Genomic DNA, 15820 nt, shown 5'->3' on the forward strand with positions numbered 1-15820 from the left:
CCAAAAATGGGTTCAGAAACCCTCTCAAATCGCCAGGCACGTGTTGCATTAGTGAGGTCATGTGCCCTCATCGACGCGTGCGCGCACGGTACGCGTGCGCGTCCCTGGCTAATTCTGCGATGTGCGCGCGAGCGCCTTGTGCGCGTGCGCGTGCATGGCTGACTTTGCTTCTTTGCCTTTTTATGCTTCTCTCCACTTGTATGCTTCCTTCCTTGCTTCCTTTGATCCATGCCTAGCCTATTTCAATCCTGGAATTACTAGTAAACACATCAAGGCATCTTATGGAATCAAAGAAGAACTAGAATTCATCAAAATAGGGCTTAAAAAGCATGTTTTTACACTTAAGCACAAATATGGGAGAGATAACAAAATCATGCTAATTACTAGGTTAAATGTGACAAAAAGTTATCAAAATACTCTAAATTCAATGCAAAACAAACCGTCAAATTGGGGTTTGTCAACCTCCCCACACTTAAGCCTTAGCATGTCCTCAGGCTAAAATAAGAAGGAACTAAGGGTTATGATATTTATTGAATGCAACTAAACTATATGAGTCCTATCTAAATGCAATTATCTAAAGCAATTGGAAATGCTTAGTTCAAACAAATCAATTCTCAAGAGAGCATGTGTAAGCACAAGAGCTAGGCAATAAGGACTAAGTCCAAACCACAATTGTATTGAATTGTCAAAAAGAGTTCAAACTTGCAAGAATATAGATAATATGGGTGAACACATGTGATTGAACTTTTGAACCCTCACCGGATGTGTATCCGCTCTATTCACTTAAGTGTTTAAGGGTTAATTCACTCCATTCTCTTCTAATCATGTTTTCCAAAATTTGATTTTCTTCTAACAATCAACACTTATTCAATGCATGCATACATTCATCATGAGGTCTTTCATTTAGGTTGTAATGGGGTTAGGGTCAAGGTAGGATCATTTATGGTCAAGTGGACTAGGATTTGAATCTTTGATTAGCATAGACTTTCCCACCTAACCTATTTAATGACCTATACAAATGCAAGCTATTCTAACTACCCATTCTTCACTTTTTCTTACATACTCATGCATTCTTATTTGATTCATAATACTTATGCATTGATCCCCTTTTTATTGACTTCACTTTGGGGCATTCTGTCCCTTCTTTATTGTATTATTTTTTTTTTTTCATCATCATCATTTTTTTTCTTTCATTTTTCTTTTCTTTTCATCATGTTTGTTTTTTTTTTTTTCTTTTCTTCATATACATTTTTTTTCTTTTTCTTCTTTCAAACTAGATACAAGAACATTGATGCATAAGGTCTCTACATTTAATCAATACATGAATATGTGCCCAATTCCTAAACATAAAAGTGTACTGCCCCTTTTTATCCCATCCAATGTTCCCAAGCCTCACCAACTTTGAATAGTAAAACACTCTCACTAGCCTAGGTCAATCAAAGATCCAAACAAGGACTTTTCATTGGTTTTCCGCCTTAGGCTTGTAATGTGCTAAAATAAGAATAAGTTGGTTAAGCATAGGCTCAAAATTGGCTAACAATGGAGAGTAAAAGGTTGGCTATTTGGGTAAGTGGCTAATGAAAGAATGGCCTCAATCATATAAATGCACAAACACAAGAAATAAACGGATATATAGAATCAAGCAAATCAAGGATCACAATCATGGAAAGAGAACAATTTCACACAAGAATGGAAAATAAGTGGTTATAAATTGTAACCACATCAATAGGCTCAAGTCTCACAAGCTTGTGTTCTCAATTCAATACATGCTTCACAAGGTATGAAATTCAAGCAAGTTTCAAAAAAATTCTCTTTCAATCAATTGGGTCAATACCCTATATTTAAACTTCTTGAAAAATCTCAATGTTTGACTAAGCATTGTTGTGATTGAAAAGTTCAAAAAATTTCTTAGTTCACCCTTTCCTTTTTCACTTAGAGCCAATATATTATGCAAAAAGGGTGACTAAATATTTGCAATCCAAAGTATGATTTCTAATCACAACTACAAACTAAAAACAAAGATAAACAAAATGTATAAAGAAGAATCCAACTAAAAGTACGGAATCTATCATCCAAAACATCTAAAAATATCCAAAAGCATCAAAATATCTAAAATCCACAATAAGCAATAAAAGTATCCAAAGCAAACTAGAAATGCATCAAAATATATACAAAGATGTGCAAAATGAGATAACTAGGCCGAAAAGTTCACCGGTTCCCAAATAGTGCTACCGGTGCCCTCCCCACACTTAAAACCAAGCATCGTCTTCGATGCTAAACCGGAGGATCAGTGGGAGGTACAACGATAGGCTCTGGCTCTGACTGTGGCTGTGGCTGTGGGACCGGCTCCTCCTGAGTCTGTGGCGGCTCTGTAGTGTCAGGGGCATCCTGCTGAGCCGGTGCCTCCGCGTCCTTCTCCTGATGATCCGGCTCATCGGAGGTCGGAGAGTCTGGGAGCGGAGGTAACTCAGCGCCAAGGGAGATGAGTGCCTGATCCATCCGATCCAGTCGGCGTTTGACATGAAGCCTCTCGCGCTCCAAGAACCGAAACAGACGCTGAACCAGTAGGTAAGTGGGCTCGGGTGCTGAAGGAGGTGGGGCTGCTGGCAAAGAAGATGGTGTAGCTGCCTCGACTGCCGCTCTAGCTCGAGAACGGCGGCTGGTCGGGGGCCTCTCGTGCACCCACACACCCCAGGGAATAGTAACTTCCTTGTCGTCGTCATCTGGAGGTGGTGGTGTCACGTCATCGTCCTCCCACGGGACATCAGCTAGCTCAGCTAAGCTAGTAACCAAGGTCGGAAACGGTAACAAGCCGCGAATATGAGCTCTCCACATGCTATGCCTAATCAGTCGGGGAAAATATACTTCCTTCCCCTCCATGACACACCCAATCAGGACTAGCATATCCATCGGAATCTCTGAAAAGTGAGTGGTAGGGAAGACATAGCGGGCAAATATTTGTTGCCAAGTCCTAGCCTCCCTAGTCAGATGCGCAAATAGCATGCCCTTGGGCTTTGTGTTGCTCGAATCCATTACCCAAGAAGCATCTGGTGTAGCAATCACGCGCCTAAGTGCCTCATAGTCGAAAGTCAAGGAGAGGAGAGCTACCTCTGCCTGCTGGTAGGCACAAGTCTCAGGAGTACCAACTCTGCAGAGCAGTGCATCCCGCAAGGCATCCTCAGTAATCATGATCTCTCTACCCCTCAAAAATACTGAATCCAAGCCTGGTCGAAAGAAATTGCAGTAAAATTCCTTGACCCACGAGATGTTAATCCGTCCCAAGTCCCTATCGACGAAATCCAAGCCCAGCTCAGAAATACGGGCGTTTATGGCACGCCTCACATCATTGGGAAGATTCAGCTTCTTCTCAATATTCAGATTCTTCTTTGTATAACGGGAAAGGCGTAGCTCGCAGTAGAGATTTGGAAATTTGGTTGGATCAGTGGACGGGAGTAACTGATTTTCTTTCTCCTCCTCATTCAGCGGATTCCTCGCATAGTTAGCAGATGGTGGGGGTGTAGAGGTCTTGGAGCGCTTCCTCTTTTTGGAAGCAGAGGCTATAGCTTTTCCTCTATCCGACATCCTGAAAAATATGATAGAAGATATAAAACATTTAGCATGTAACAAAGAAGGCATGTTCAGGAGACAAATATCCAACAGCAATCATGATGTTGCACTGAATACGTAAAAGTGAACAAGTAAGCATAAGTGAATGAACCAAGACTGTAATCTTCATTAAAGGCAACATCTCATATTCAAAAGGCAATAATATCATCATATTTTTGAAAGAATTGTTAAAGAGGGTTAAAAGTGAGTGGAAGTAAAACGGTTAAAGAAATTAGTAAGTTAGAAAAGTGGATTAGCGATATGATGATATATAGGCTCAATTGAACGAGAAGTTGCGGTTAATGTTCACAATGATTGTGCAAATCCGGGAAGTCAAAAAGGGAAACAGAAATTTGCCCAAAACTGAAATAAAGATCAAAATGAAACTAATTTCCTTGAAAATCGGGCAGCATTCCGGCTTAAAATTGGACGTTCCCGGATAGCAAAATAGCACAATTAGCACAAAAAAAATAACATCAATCACGCACAGCAGCAAACAGATATTATTTGGCAACACATATTGCATGGAATATCAACCCAAAACCAACATACCGTACCCAAGGAAGCAAGCAGCAGAGATGCACATACGGAGCAATTATCAGGCCTAGAATCCTCTATCCAGCCCTAGCTACCTAACAGCAATTATATCTATCTAACCTAACATACAAAATATGAATTTAGCTAACTAACATGCAATTCCAGGAACTAACATAAATGAACAAATAAAAAGGAAAAATAGAAAAAGAAACAACAGAAATGGAGCAGGAACCTGGGAGCCGGGAAAAACTGAGAATGGAAAGGGGAACGATGATAAGGCAGGGGCAGCAGAGACAGAACCTGGCACCGCCGTGAACGGTGACGGTGAGGACGGCTGGCGCGGTGGTTTGGCCGGAGGGATGAAAAACTGAGGGGAGGAGGGAGGGTGATGGTGAGAGAGGAGAAGGATAGGAGGAGGTGCAGGAAGAACAGAGAGGGGGAAGCCGCCGGCAGTGATGATGGGGTGGCGGCGGAGGGAAGGGTGAGATGGGTGAGAGGAGTGAGAGGGAGAGAGAGAGAACGGGTGGTGGTGAGAGGGAAAGGGAGTTGATGGCCAAGGACGGTGACGGAGGTAGGTCGTGCGGCGGCGACCGGCGCTGCTGTTGCGACGGCAGTTGGGGGAGAGAAGAAGAAGGAGAGGGTGGAGGTTGGGGAAAGGGTTGCGCAACTGCGCAGTGTGCTTCGCGAGCTAGGGTTATCCCTATTTTTTTGAATCGGCGCAGGTGCGCGTCCGCGTCCATTGAGAGAACGTGGACCCTACGCGTGCGCGTACAACGCGCTTAAGCGGGGATGAGCAAAATAGGAAAGGACGCGTGTGCGTACCGTGCGCGCACGCGTGCATGGAGTTGGGCTAGGGGCTTAGAGTTGGCCCAACTCAGGCCTAACTCTCTGGAGACTGGCCTGGGAGTCGCGCACCAGACCTGCGCGCACGCGGCATGTACGCGTCCACGCGCATTGGGGGAAAGGGAGATTCATGCGTGAGCGTGCAGTGCGCGCTAACGTGGGGTGGCATATGAAGCAGGGGCGCGTGCGCGTACGGTGCGCGCACGTGTACATGAGATTGCGCCTGAGGCTTAGAATGGGCTTGAGGCACGCCCGACTCTCGGGTTCGTGGCCTAGATTGGTGGCAACACGCAAGGACGCGCGCGCGGGAATTGCGCGTCCGCGTACATTGACGAATTGTGAAATGGCGCGCCGGCGCGATGCATGCGCTCGCACAGATCGGGTTGGGCCCAAGGCACAATGTTTGCCCAAGAGAGGCCCAACTCTCGGGAGTGTGGCTCATGGTGCATGCGCACCGGGACGCGTACGCGTACGTTGTGCGCGCGCGTCCATGCCCTCTTCTTTCTCTTTCTCTTCTTTTTTTTTTTTTTTTTTTCAGAAAAAACTTGCTGGTTGCTCCCCTTAGTGTTCACAACTCTTATTCACTCAACCATCATACAATTCACAAAAATGCAATTTTTGGTATTATTCATCTACTACTAAACACAACATGCATGTGAGTAAGCTAACAATTAAGTTGTACAAACAAATTTGTATGAAACATCTACCTACAATGGTAACTCAAATCACTTATTATACAAAACCAAAAGAGAATGGAAAGAAGTTACCATGGTGGGGTGTCTCCCACCTAGCACTTTTAGTTTAAGTCCTTAAGTTGGACATTTTGAGAAGCTTATTGTCATGGTGGCTTATGTTTGTACTCATCCTTGAATCTCCAAGGATCCTTGCTTCTCAATTGGTTGACAGAATATCCAACCGTCTTCACCAAGCTTGGGCAAAGTTCAACCCAAGATATGAGTCCCCATAGTTGGTCTTCATTTAGCGAACCGGGATCCCATATCTTATCTTCGCACCCCTCTTCAATTTGATCTTCATACTTTTTCCTTCCGGGTGGAAGACATATAGAATTCTCTTTAGCACACCTAGCCTTCCGTCGAGACCCATGCAAAGTGGTATTCTTCCAATCATCGTTCCTATACCTTGAAGCTTTGACCTTAATGAGCCTAATTCCTAACTTGCAACTACTACACAACTTATTCTTGCTTTTAATTCCACAAAGAGCTCTAAGTTGTCCATCCGTTTCAATCAAACCATATTCAAGTGAGAAAGTGAAGCTTATGGATAAGAATTTTACCCACTTGAATGTTGTGTTGGATGGTGACTCGGGAAGGGAGACCTCCCCACACTTAGATAATGCAAGGTCTACTTCCTTGTGCTCTTCTTTGTGTATTTCCACCTTTTTGCGAGCTTCCTTGATTTCAACCTTTCCCCTTTTATCACATAGCTTGGTGTTGTCTGCAAGAACTTTGATTTCTTGCCTAATGGGAGGTGGTTCAATTTTGGATAGAAATTCATTGATGAATAGATCCGTTTCTTGGTCAACCTCTTCATATTCTTCAATTTCGATATACACCATGTCAACGTTTTTCTCTTGGTAGCTCTCTTTCTCATTGCTCACCAAGGGTATGGGAGGTCGTGCACACTCTTTTATACTTTCAACTCCATGTCCAATGGGAGAGGATTCCATTGTAGAGAGAAATTCATCCATGATTGAATCCATCTCTTGATAAGCCTCTTCCAAGTCTCCAACGATGATATGCCTTGGAGGTTGCGCACCTTCTTCAACTTCAATATCAAGCTCCTTGGAAGAGTGCTCCATGAGACTACATTCCCTTGGACTTTCAACATCTCCTAAATCTTCAACCACTTCTTCCTTTTCTTCAATGATTATAGGTTCCTCTAGTTGCTCCCATACAAAATTTCACTCCTCTTTCTCCACCGAATTTTCCAATTTCACCTTCATACTTTGCTCTTCTTTTGACTTTTCACATGTGGTCACGGAAGTACCTTGAGTATTCAAGCATTGATGGGCTAAAGTGTGCACTACCTTAGTCAAGTTGGTCACGAACTCAAGTGTATCCCGTTTCATGGCCTCTTGTCCTTGAAGTAACAAAGTGAGAGAATCGTCCATTGGGGCTTGTGGTGGGTAGGAAGGTTCGTTGTATTGGAGAGAGAGTTCATAATAGGAAGGTGGTTCTTTTTTGTAAGGTTGTGGAGATTGCGTGTATTGAGGTTGTTCTTGGTAGTGATCTTGATAGGGTGGTGGTTCTAAGGGCTCTTGCTCATAATGGTCATAAGAATATGATAGGGGTGGTTGGTTATATGAGGGGTAGGGATCATAGGAAGGTGCTTGGTATGGGAAGGCTTGTGAGAATGGTTGAGGTTCATATTGAGGGTGAGAGTCATAGGCATATGGTGGCGGTGCTTGGAAGTCACAAGGTGAGCCACCATAGCCATTGGATTGGTATGCACCATAGAATGGCTCTTCTTCGTAGTGCATTGGTGGAGGTTGTTGCCATGAGGATTGATCATATGCATATGGCTCCTCCCACCTTTGATTGTCCCATTCTTGATACACATCTTCATTATAGTCCTCATTTCCTACAACATGTTGATAACCAAACTCATAGCCAAGGTGAGAATTCATGATAGCAAGAAGAAAATGAAAACAAAATCAAATAAGAAGCAAGAAAATTAAATCCTAAAACTAGCAAGAGCTAACAAAAGCAACATATTCACACTATTCACATATATACAATAACCAATAACATAACACCATTGCAAATCCCCGGCAACGGCGCCATTTTGACGATTGGATTTTTGATGGTATAGAATTTCACAATTGAATTCTCGTTGCAAGTATAGTTTCTAAACCAATCACTAATCCTTTCATACAAAAAGTTGTTTGTCACAAGTACAAACCCCTAAAATCTATAAACCGAAGTATTGGACCTCGGGTCGTTCTCCCTAGGAATTACAACAAAGTGTCTTATTATTGGTTATGAGTTATTTTGGGGTTTTGGATAAGAAGCATGGAAAGTAAATGGCAATGAAAATAAACTAACAACTATAAAAAAAAGGCTCTTGGTAAGGTGTGAGAACTAGAAGTCCTATCCTAGTTATCCTTCTCAATTGTGATGAGAATTGTTCATCGCTACCACTTAGTTAACCCTTACTAATTAAAGGAAGGTCAAGTGGATGAATTGACTTGAGCCTCAAGTCCTAATCAACTCCTAAAGGAATGGCTAGCTTTAGTGCACTCCAAACCAATTAGCAATCTCTCCAATTATCAATCAACAAAGGAATTAGATAACTCAAGTGTCACCAATTACTCTACCTAGGCCAAGAAGAACAAAATCTACACTAAAACTAAAAGAGACATTTCAACAAACACATAAAGTGCAAGAGAAGTAAACATTATTAAATGCAAGAATTAAAGGAATCTACAACTACAAAAACAAGAGATCAACAATAGAAAAGCAAAGAAGAACAATTGGTATGAATTACCTCTTATTGAATTGAAAGAAAATAAAGAGAACAAGAGTATCATGATTACAAAACCTAGAAACAAAATAAGAGAAATTACAACAAGAGAATAGGGAGAGAGAGAAAAAAACCAAAGTGTATCAATCATCAATTGAAGGTAGAAGTAGAAGGAGACTTGAATTAAACCTAGAACTATGAGATCCTAATCTAACCCTAATTCCTAATCCTAATTCTAGAGAGAAGAGAGAGCTTCTCTCTCTAAAACTCTAAACTAAAAGTGATTATTGGTCAAAAGGTGATGATAATGATGCCTTCCCCTTAATCCTTCATCCTTTTATTCCTTTCCCTTAGCAATTTGGCGCCAAAAATGGGTTCAGAAACCCTCTCAAATCGCCAGGCACGTGTTGCATTAGTGAGGTCATGTGCCCTCATCGACGCGTGCGCGCACGGTACGCGTGCGCGTCCCTGGCTAATTCTGCGATGTGCGCGCGAGCGCCTTGTGCGCGTGCGCGTGCATGGCTGACTTTGCTTCTTTGCCTTTTTATGCTTCTCTCCACTTGTATGCTTCCTTCCTTGCTTCCTTTGATCCATGCCTAGCCTATTTCAATCCTGGAATTACTAGTAAACACATCAAGGTATCTTATGGAATCAAAGAAGAACTAGAATTCATCAAAATAGGGCTTAAAAAGCATGTTTTTACACTTAAGCACAAATATGGGAGAGATAACAAAATCATGCTAATTACTAGGTTAAATGTGACAAAAGGTTATCAAAATACTCTAAATTCAATGCAAAACAAACCGTCAAATTGGGGTTTGTCAGTGAGTTTACTTGGCAGGTATGGTGTCGATGACTTTCTGATCTCGGAGAGCGTGGTCTATTCCGGGCTCACTAAAGGAACATTTTGAGAGTTGGACAGGCGTCGTAAACAGAAATGAGGAGCGAAATCGGTGGCTGAGGTGCTTCTCATTTAGAATATATGGCTTGAGAGGAACAGACGTATTTTTAATTCCAAAGAAGGTGGTTCAGAAGAGGTGTATCAGCAGTCCTTGACCAGTTATGGAGAGTGGAGTAGTAGGAACCTTGTTGTTGTTGATGGCAATGCCGGAGATGACGACAGGGGTAGTTGATTTACTTTGCTTTTTTTCCTTTATCATCATGTCCCCAGTTTGCTTGTCTTTTGCTCCACTGTATTGTGTTGAGCTTTCTTGTTCAAAAAAAAATGATATTGAAAAAGGAGAAGAAGAATGAAAATGAAAAGGAAGAAAAGGAGGCTGTAGTGGCAACAATAATGATAATGACAATCGTTAACAATGACAATGACGTCAAAGAAAAGAAAATAATAAAAAAGAGAAAGATAAACACGTAACAACTAAATTAGAGATTTAATTTAAAAAATAATTGAATACATAGTTTTATCGCTGTAAATAACCTGATTTGTATGGACAAAATTTTTATAATTACTCAGCATCGATCTATTAGATCAATTTTTTTTTATATATTTTTAGGTATTAATATAATTTATTATCAAAATAACAAAATTACATATATAACATAATAAATACAAAAATAATAGTACTATAATTGAAGAATTGTTGCGGCCCGGCCCAGCTGGCCTCATGGCCGACCCAACCCGACCCGAAAAAACGAGCAAGGAGATACCACGTGTCCGACCCCTTACTCGGACACCTCCTGAAAGCCAGTTATTGACAGCTGGAGATTAGGGAAGCTTCACGAAGGTGGGTTTGCCCTCGCGAGACCCACCACACTGACAAGGTATAAAAGGGGAGGGACCTACCCCTCCCCCAAGGTACGTCACCAATACCACCTTACCCCCATTTCGCCTGCGCACCTCACTGACTTGAGCGTCGGTGTATCTTTGCAGGTGACACCCCCCTCCACACGAAGTACTCGGAAGCTCGGCTGCTCTATCGTTCATACCCCCACTCGAAGACAGGCGGGAACCCACTTCCCCGTCCCAGAGACCTCCGCGAACTATCTGGTAACCCGACCTACCGAACATTGACGCCGTCTGTGGGGACCGCCGAAATGAATTTTCTAATAGGCCCTGGAGAGCCTGGCGAGGGAGCTAAACCCAGGGGGGCAGCCTCTGTGGCTTCCTCCCGCGAGCGCACGAGGTCTCCTCTGCGGCGACCCGAGCCATCCTCACGTTCCCAGGAGCAACGACCTTTTGGGGGAACAGGCAGCGATAGCGCCAGGATAATGCAGGAACTGCGGCATAGGGTGCAGAACCTGGAACGCCAGCTGGCAGATCACGGAGGTCGTCAACAAACTCCCGAACCAAACTACTCGCGATCTCCCGAGAGACGGGGGAGAACTCCTCAGAGAAGTCGTTACAGGCGTACACCAAGCCCGCGATCTGAGTCAGATAGTCTCCAAGGGGAGAACCGGGAAGCACCAAGAAGACGACGCAACCCCATGATATACACCCGACCTGTAAGGAGACCAACCACCGAGCAAAATCGGGAGGACGATGAAGAAAGGCCGAAGAGAACGCGACGCCCTGTGATCATGGGTGCAACCCCTTTCCACCATTTAATCATCGAGATCCGGCTACCAAAGCACTTTGATAAGCCAATGGACATGAAGTACGATGGGACCCAAGACCCACAAGAGCATCTAACGGCCTTCGAGGCCAGGATGAACTTGGAAGGGGTAGGCGACGAGGTGAGATGCCGCGCCTTCCCGGTCACCCTGGCCGGACCTGCAATTCGGTGGTTCAACAGCCTCCCGCAAGGTTCTGTAGTCAAATTTTCAGACATCAGTTGCGGCTTCTTGGCCTAGTTCACTACCCTCATCGCAAAGGCAAAGCACCCGATCAACCTGCTCGGGGTGACACAAAGATCCGGCGAGCCGACCAGGAAATACTTGGATAGGTTTAACGATGAGTGCTTGGAAATCGACGGCCTAACCGACTCGGTGGCCAGTTTATGTTTGACGAATGGACTTCTGAATGAGGATTTCAGGAAGCATCTTACCACCAAGCCGGTGTGGACGATGCAGGAAATCCAGTGCGTGGCTAGGGAATATATCAACGATGAAGAAGTCAGTCAAGTGGTGGCAGCCAACAAGTAGTAGCCTGCCTACCACCAAACTCGCCAGCACGGAAGCGGGGAAAGGATGAAGGAGCATGCCAAAGACAGAGTGCCGGCCAAGATATTCAAGCCGTTTCCCCGAGTCGTAAAGTTTACCAACTATACCCCCCTCACAGTCTCCATTGTAGAAGTTTATCAGCAGATAGCTGAGAAGGAAATTTTGTCGAAGCCCCAACCTCTAAAGGACAGAACCGGAGGAAACAAGAACCTTTATTGTGACTATCACAAGGGCTATGGACATAAAATACAGGATTGTTTTGACCTGAAGGACGCATTGGAGCAAGCGATCCGGGATGGGAAGCTCTCCGAATTCTCCCACCTCATCAGGGAGCCGAGAAGACGGGATCGCAACCGAGAAGGAGACGACAAGAGCTGCGCGGTGAAGCGACGTCACGAGCCCGAGGACCATGAGCACGGTCTTACTATAGTAAACGTGGTAATCAGAAGAGACGCGACTACAAGGTCGAAGTCGGCGCACAAGAAGGACGCCAAAGTCCTGGCGGTCTCGTCATCCATCCCTGCGCCAAACTCCAAGAGGACTCCACCCATATCGTTTGGTCCAGAGGACCAATGGTTTGACGAGGTCACTGAAAACCCTCCGATGGTCATCACGGTCAGAGTGGGAACTGGCCTGATTAAGCGGATCCTCGTAGACACCGGTGCCGACTCGAATACCATGTTCCGCAACGTGTTCGATGCTTTGGATCTCCGGGATGCCGATTTAAGGACTCACCAGCATGGTGTAGTAGGGTTGGGCGACCACTTTATCAAACTCGATGGGATAATCTTCCTACCGGTATCCATAGGACTGGGACAGGGGAAAAGGTCGGTAATGGCAGAGTTCATGGTTTTGCAAGACTCCACGGCTTACAACGTCATCCTAGGAAGAAAGACTATCAATGATCTCGGGATAGTGATCAGTACAAAAATGTTGATAATGAAGTTCATCGCTGACGACGGATCTGTGGGATCTATCAAGGGAGACTTGGAAACGGCAGTCGCATGCGACAATGCCAGTCTCTCCTTAAGGAAGAAATCCAAAGAGGCATCGAGAGTATTCCTCGCCGACCTGGACGCCAGGGTCGACGACAAGCCTAGACCCGAGCCGGAAGGAAATTTAGAAAAGTTCAGGGTTGGCGACTCCGAGGGAAATTCACCTTCGTGAACAGAAACCTCCCCCACGACTTGAAAGAACCTCTAATGGAAATGATCAGGGCTAACGGCAACCTATTTGCCTGGACGCCAGCTGACATGCCGGGTATAGACCCCCAGCTCATGTCACACCACCTGGCCGTCAAGGCGGAAGCCAAGCCGGTGGCTCAGAGGAGAAGGAAAATGTCACAAGAAAGGGCAGAGGAGGTAGCCAGGCAGACGGCCAGCCTTCTTGAAGCAGGATTTATTCGCGAACTCGACTACTCGACTTGGCTGTCGAACGTAGTTCTAGTTAGAAAGCACAATGGAAAATGAAGGATGTGCGTGGATTATTCTGATCTCAATAAAGCATGTCCCAAGGACTCCTATCCCCTTCCCAACATAGATGCGCTCGTCGACACAGCGGCAGGATATCGGTATCTGAGCTTCATGGATGCTTATTCTGGCTATAATCAGATACCGATGCACCGGCCAGACAAAGAGAAAACGGCGTTCATAATACCAGGGGGAACATATTGCTACAAGGTAATGCCATTCGGGCTGAAGAACGCAGGGGCCACATACCAAAGGTTGATGCACAAGATATTCAACAACCTCATAGGCAAAACGGTGGAAGTATACGTAGACGGCATCCTAGTAAGGACCACCCGACTTGAGGACCTCATAAGCGACCTAGAAAATGTATTCGCCTCCCTCCGGCAACACGGCATGAGGCTCAATCCGCTTAAGTGTGCCTTTGCCATGGAAGCAGAAAAATTCTTAGGGTTTATGATAACCCAAAAAGGGGTGGAGGCCAACCCAGAAAAATGTGAAGCAATACTCCAGATGAAGATTCCAGGGTGCATCAAGGACGTTCAGAGGTTGGCAGGAAGGCTCACCGCACTATCCCGCTTCCTCGGGGCGTCAACTGCTAAAGCTCTACCATTCTTCAACTTGATGAGGAAGGGGATAGCGTTTGAATGGACTCCGGCGTGTGAAGAAGCGTTCAAGCATTTCAAGGAGATACTCGCAACACCACCTGTTCTCAGGAAGCCCAAGAACGGGGAACCGCTATACCTGTACTTGGCCATAACTGATGAAGCGATGGCGGCGGTCTTAGTGTGAGAGGAAGGAAAGATCCAACAACCAATCTATTTTGTGAGCAAAGCACTGCAGGGAGCAGAGTTGAGATACAGCAAATTAGAGAAGCTAGCACTTGCGCTCCTGACCTCTTCCCGCAGATTGCAATAGTACTTCCAAGGTCATCAAGTGATCGTGAGGACGGACCAGGAAATTTGCCAGGTACTCCAGAAACCCAACCTAGCAGAAAGAATGATGACTTTGGCTATTGAGCTGTCCCAATACGACCTTCGGTATGAACCCAGGCATGCGATTAAAGCTCAGATCATGGCTGACTTTCTGGTGGAAGTCACAGGAGACCCAACTGAGACACCGAGTACATGGTGGAAGCTCCACGTAGACGGAGCTTCCAACCAGACATTCAGGGGAGCCGGGATAATCTTGGAAAGCCCGATGGGAGTTGTATATGAACAGTCAATCAAGTTCGAATTCCCGGTATCAAACAATCAAGTAGAGTACGAGGCCCTTCTGGGTGGCTTAGTCCTGGCTAGGAAGGTCGGAGCCACAAGATTGGAAATATGTAGTGATTCGCAGGTCGTGACTTCATAGATCAACGGAACATATTAGGCTAGAGACTCGTTACTGCAAAAATATCTAGAGAAGGTTAGAGAATTAACCAGGCAATTCGAGGAGGTCTCGGTGCAGCACGTCCCGAGAGAGAGGAACACGCGAGCAGACCTTTTGTCAAAGCTGGCAAGTTCAAAGCCGGGAGCAGAAAACCGATCACTCATTCAAGGCTTGATAAAAGAACCAACAGTTGCCCTCCATTTAACGAAGGTAGATCCCTCTTGGATGAACCCGATCACCGACTTCTTGGAAAGCGGTAAGCTCCCTGAAGACGAGAAGTCGGCAAGAGCGTTGAGAAGGGAGGCAGCCAAGTATGCAATCATACAAGGCCAGCTATTTAAGAAGGGACTCAGCAAACCCTTGCTGAAATGCCTGCATCCCGACCAAATGGACTATGTGCTTAAGGAGGTCCATGAAGGATGCTGCGGTCACCACATCGGGGGCAAAGCCTTAGCGAGGAAGCTCATCAGAGCCGGCTACTACTGGCCGTCGATGATGAAGGATTCTAAAGAGTTCGTGAGAAAATGCATCAAGTGCCAGGAGAACGCCAATTTTCACAAGGCGCCAGCAACCGAGCTAAGTTTATTGACGTCTTCCTGACCTTTTTCACACTGGAGAGTCGACCTCCTAGGACCCTTCCAGGTCGGCCAAGGGCAAGTCAAGTACTTAATAGTTGCTATTGACTATTATACCAAGTGGATAGAGGTCGAGCCACTGGCCAGCATATCCTCGTCTAATTGTCGGAAGTTTATGTGAAGGCAAGTAGTAACTCGGTTCGGTATCCCTGAGGTCGTTGTCTCCGATAACGGGACACAATTCACCGATAAGAAGTTCGGAGAGTTCCTCGCCGATTTGGGTATAAATCAAAAGTTCTCATCCGTGGAACACCCTCAAACCAACGGTCAAGTCGAGGCCGCAAATAAGATCATCCTGCTAGGCCTCAAAAAGTGACTTGATAAGAAGAATGGGACATGGGCTGACGAGCTTGCTTTAGTCCTCTGGTCGTACCGCACAACTCAGCAATGATCTACGGGGGAGACACCATTTCACTTAACATACGGAGTGGACGCAATGATACCTGTAGAAGTCGGCGAACCGAGCCCGCGACTACTCTTGGGAGGAGTAAAGGAAGCTGTGGAAAAAGATATGATAGACAAGGCTAGAGAGATGGCCCATTTGTCGGAAGTGGCACTGAAGCAAAGGATGGCCTTGCGCTACAACGCCAAAGTGCTCAGGAGAGAATTTGAACAAAATGACCTGGTCCTGCGGCGCAACGACGTTGGGCTACCGACTCAGGGGGAAGGAAAGCTGGCGACAAACTGGGAAGGCCCGTACAGGGTAAAGGAAGTAATCGGTAGGGGCGCCTACAAGTTGGAAAGACTTGACGGCAAGGA

General features: G+C 45.3%; 1 protein-coding gene across 1 annotated transcript; it reads left to right on the forward strand.

Moving 5' to 3' along the window:
- The first annotated feature begins 11613 nt into the window (after window positions 1-11613).
- Window positions 11614-12753, forward strand: LOC112763797 (uncharacterized). Its single transcript, XM_025809377.1, has one exon. The coding sequence runs from the start codon at window positions 11614-11616 to the stop codon at window positions 12751-12753; it is 1140 nt and encodes a 379-aa protein (XP_025665162.1).
- Window positions 12754-15820: the final 3067 nt, after the last annotated feature.

Source organism: Arachis hypogaea, chromosome 17, assembly GCF_003086295.3.
Source record: "Arachis hypogaea cultivar Tifrunner chromosome 17, arahy.Tifrunner.gnm2.J5K5, whole genome shotgun sequence".
Lineage (NCBI taxonomy): Eukaryota > Viridiplantae > Streptophyta > Magnoliopsida > Fabales > Fabaceae > Arachis > Arachis hypogaea.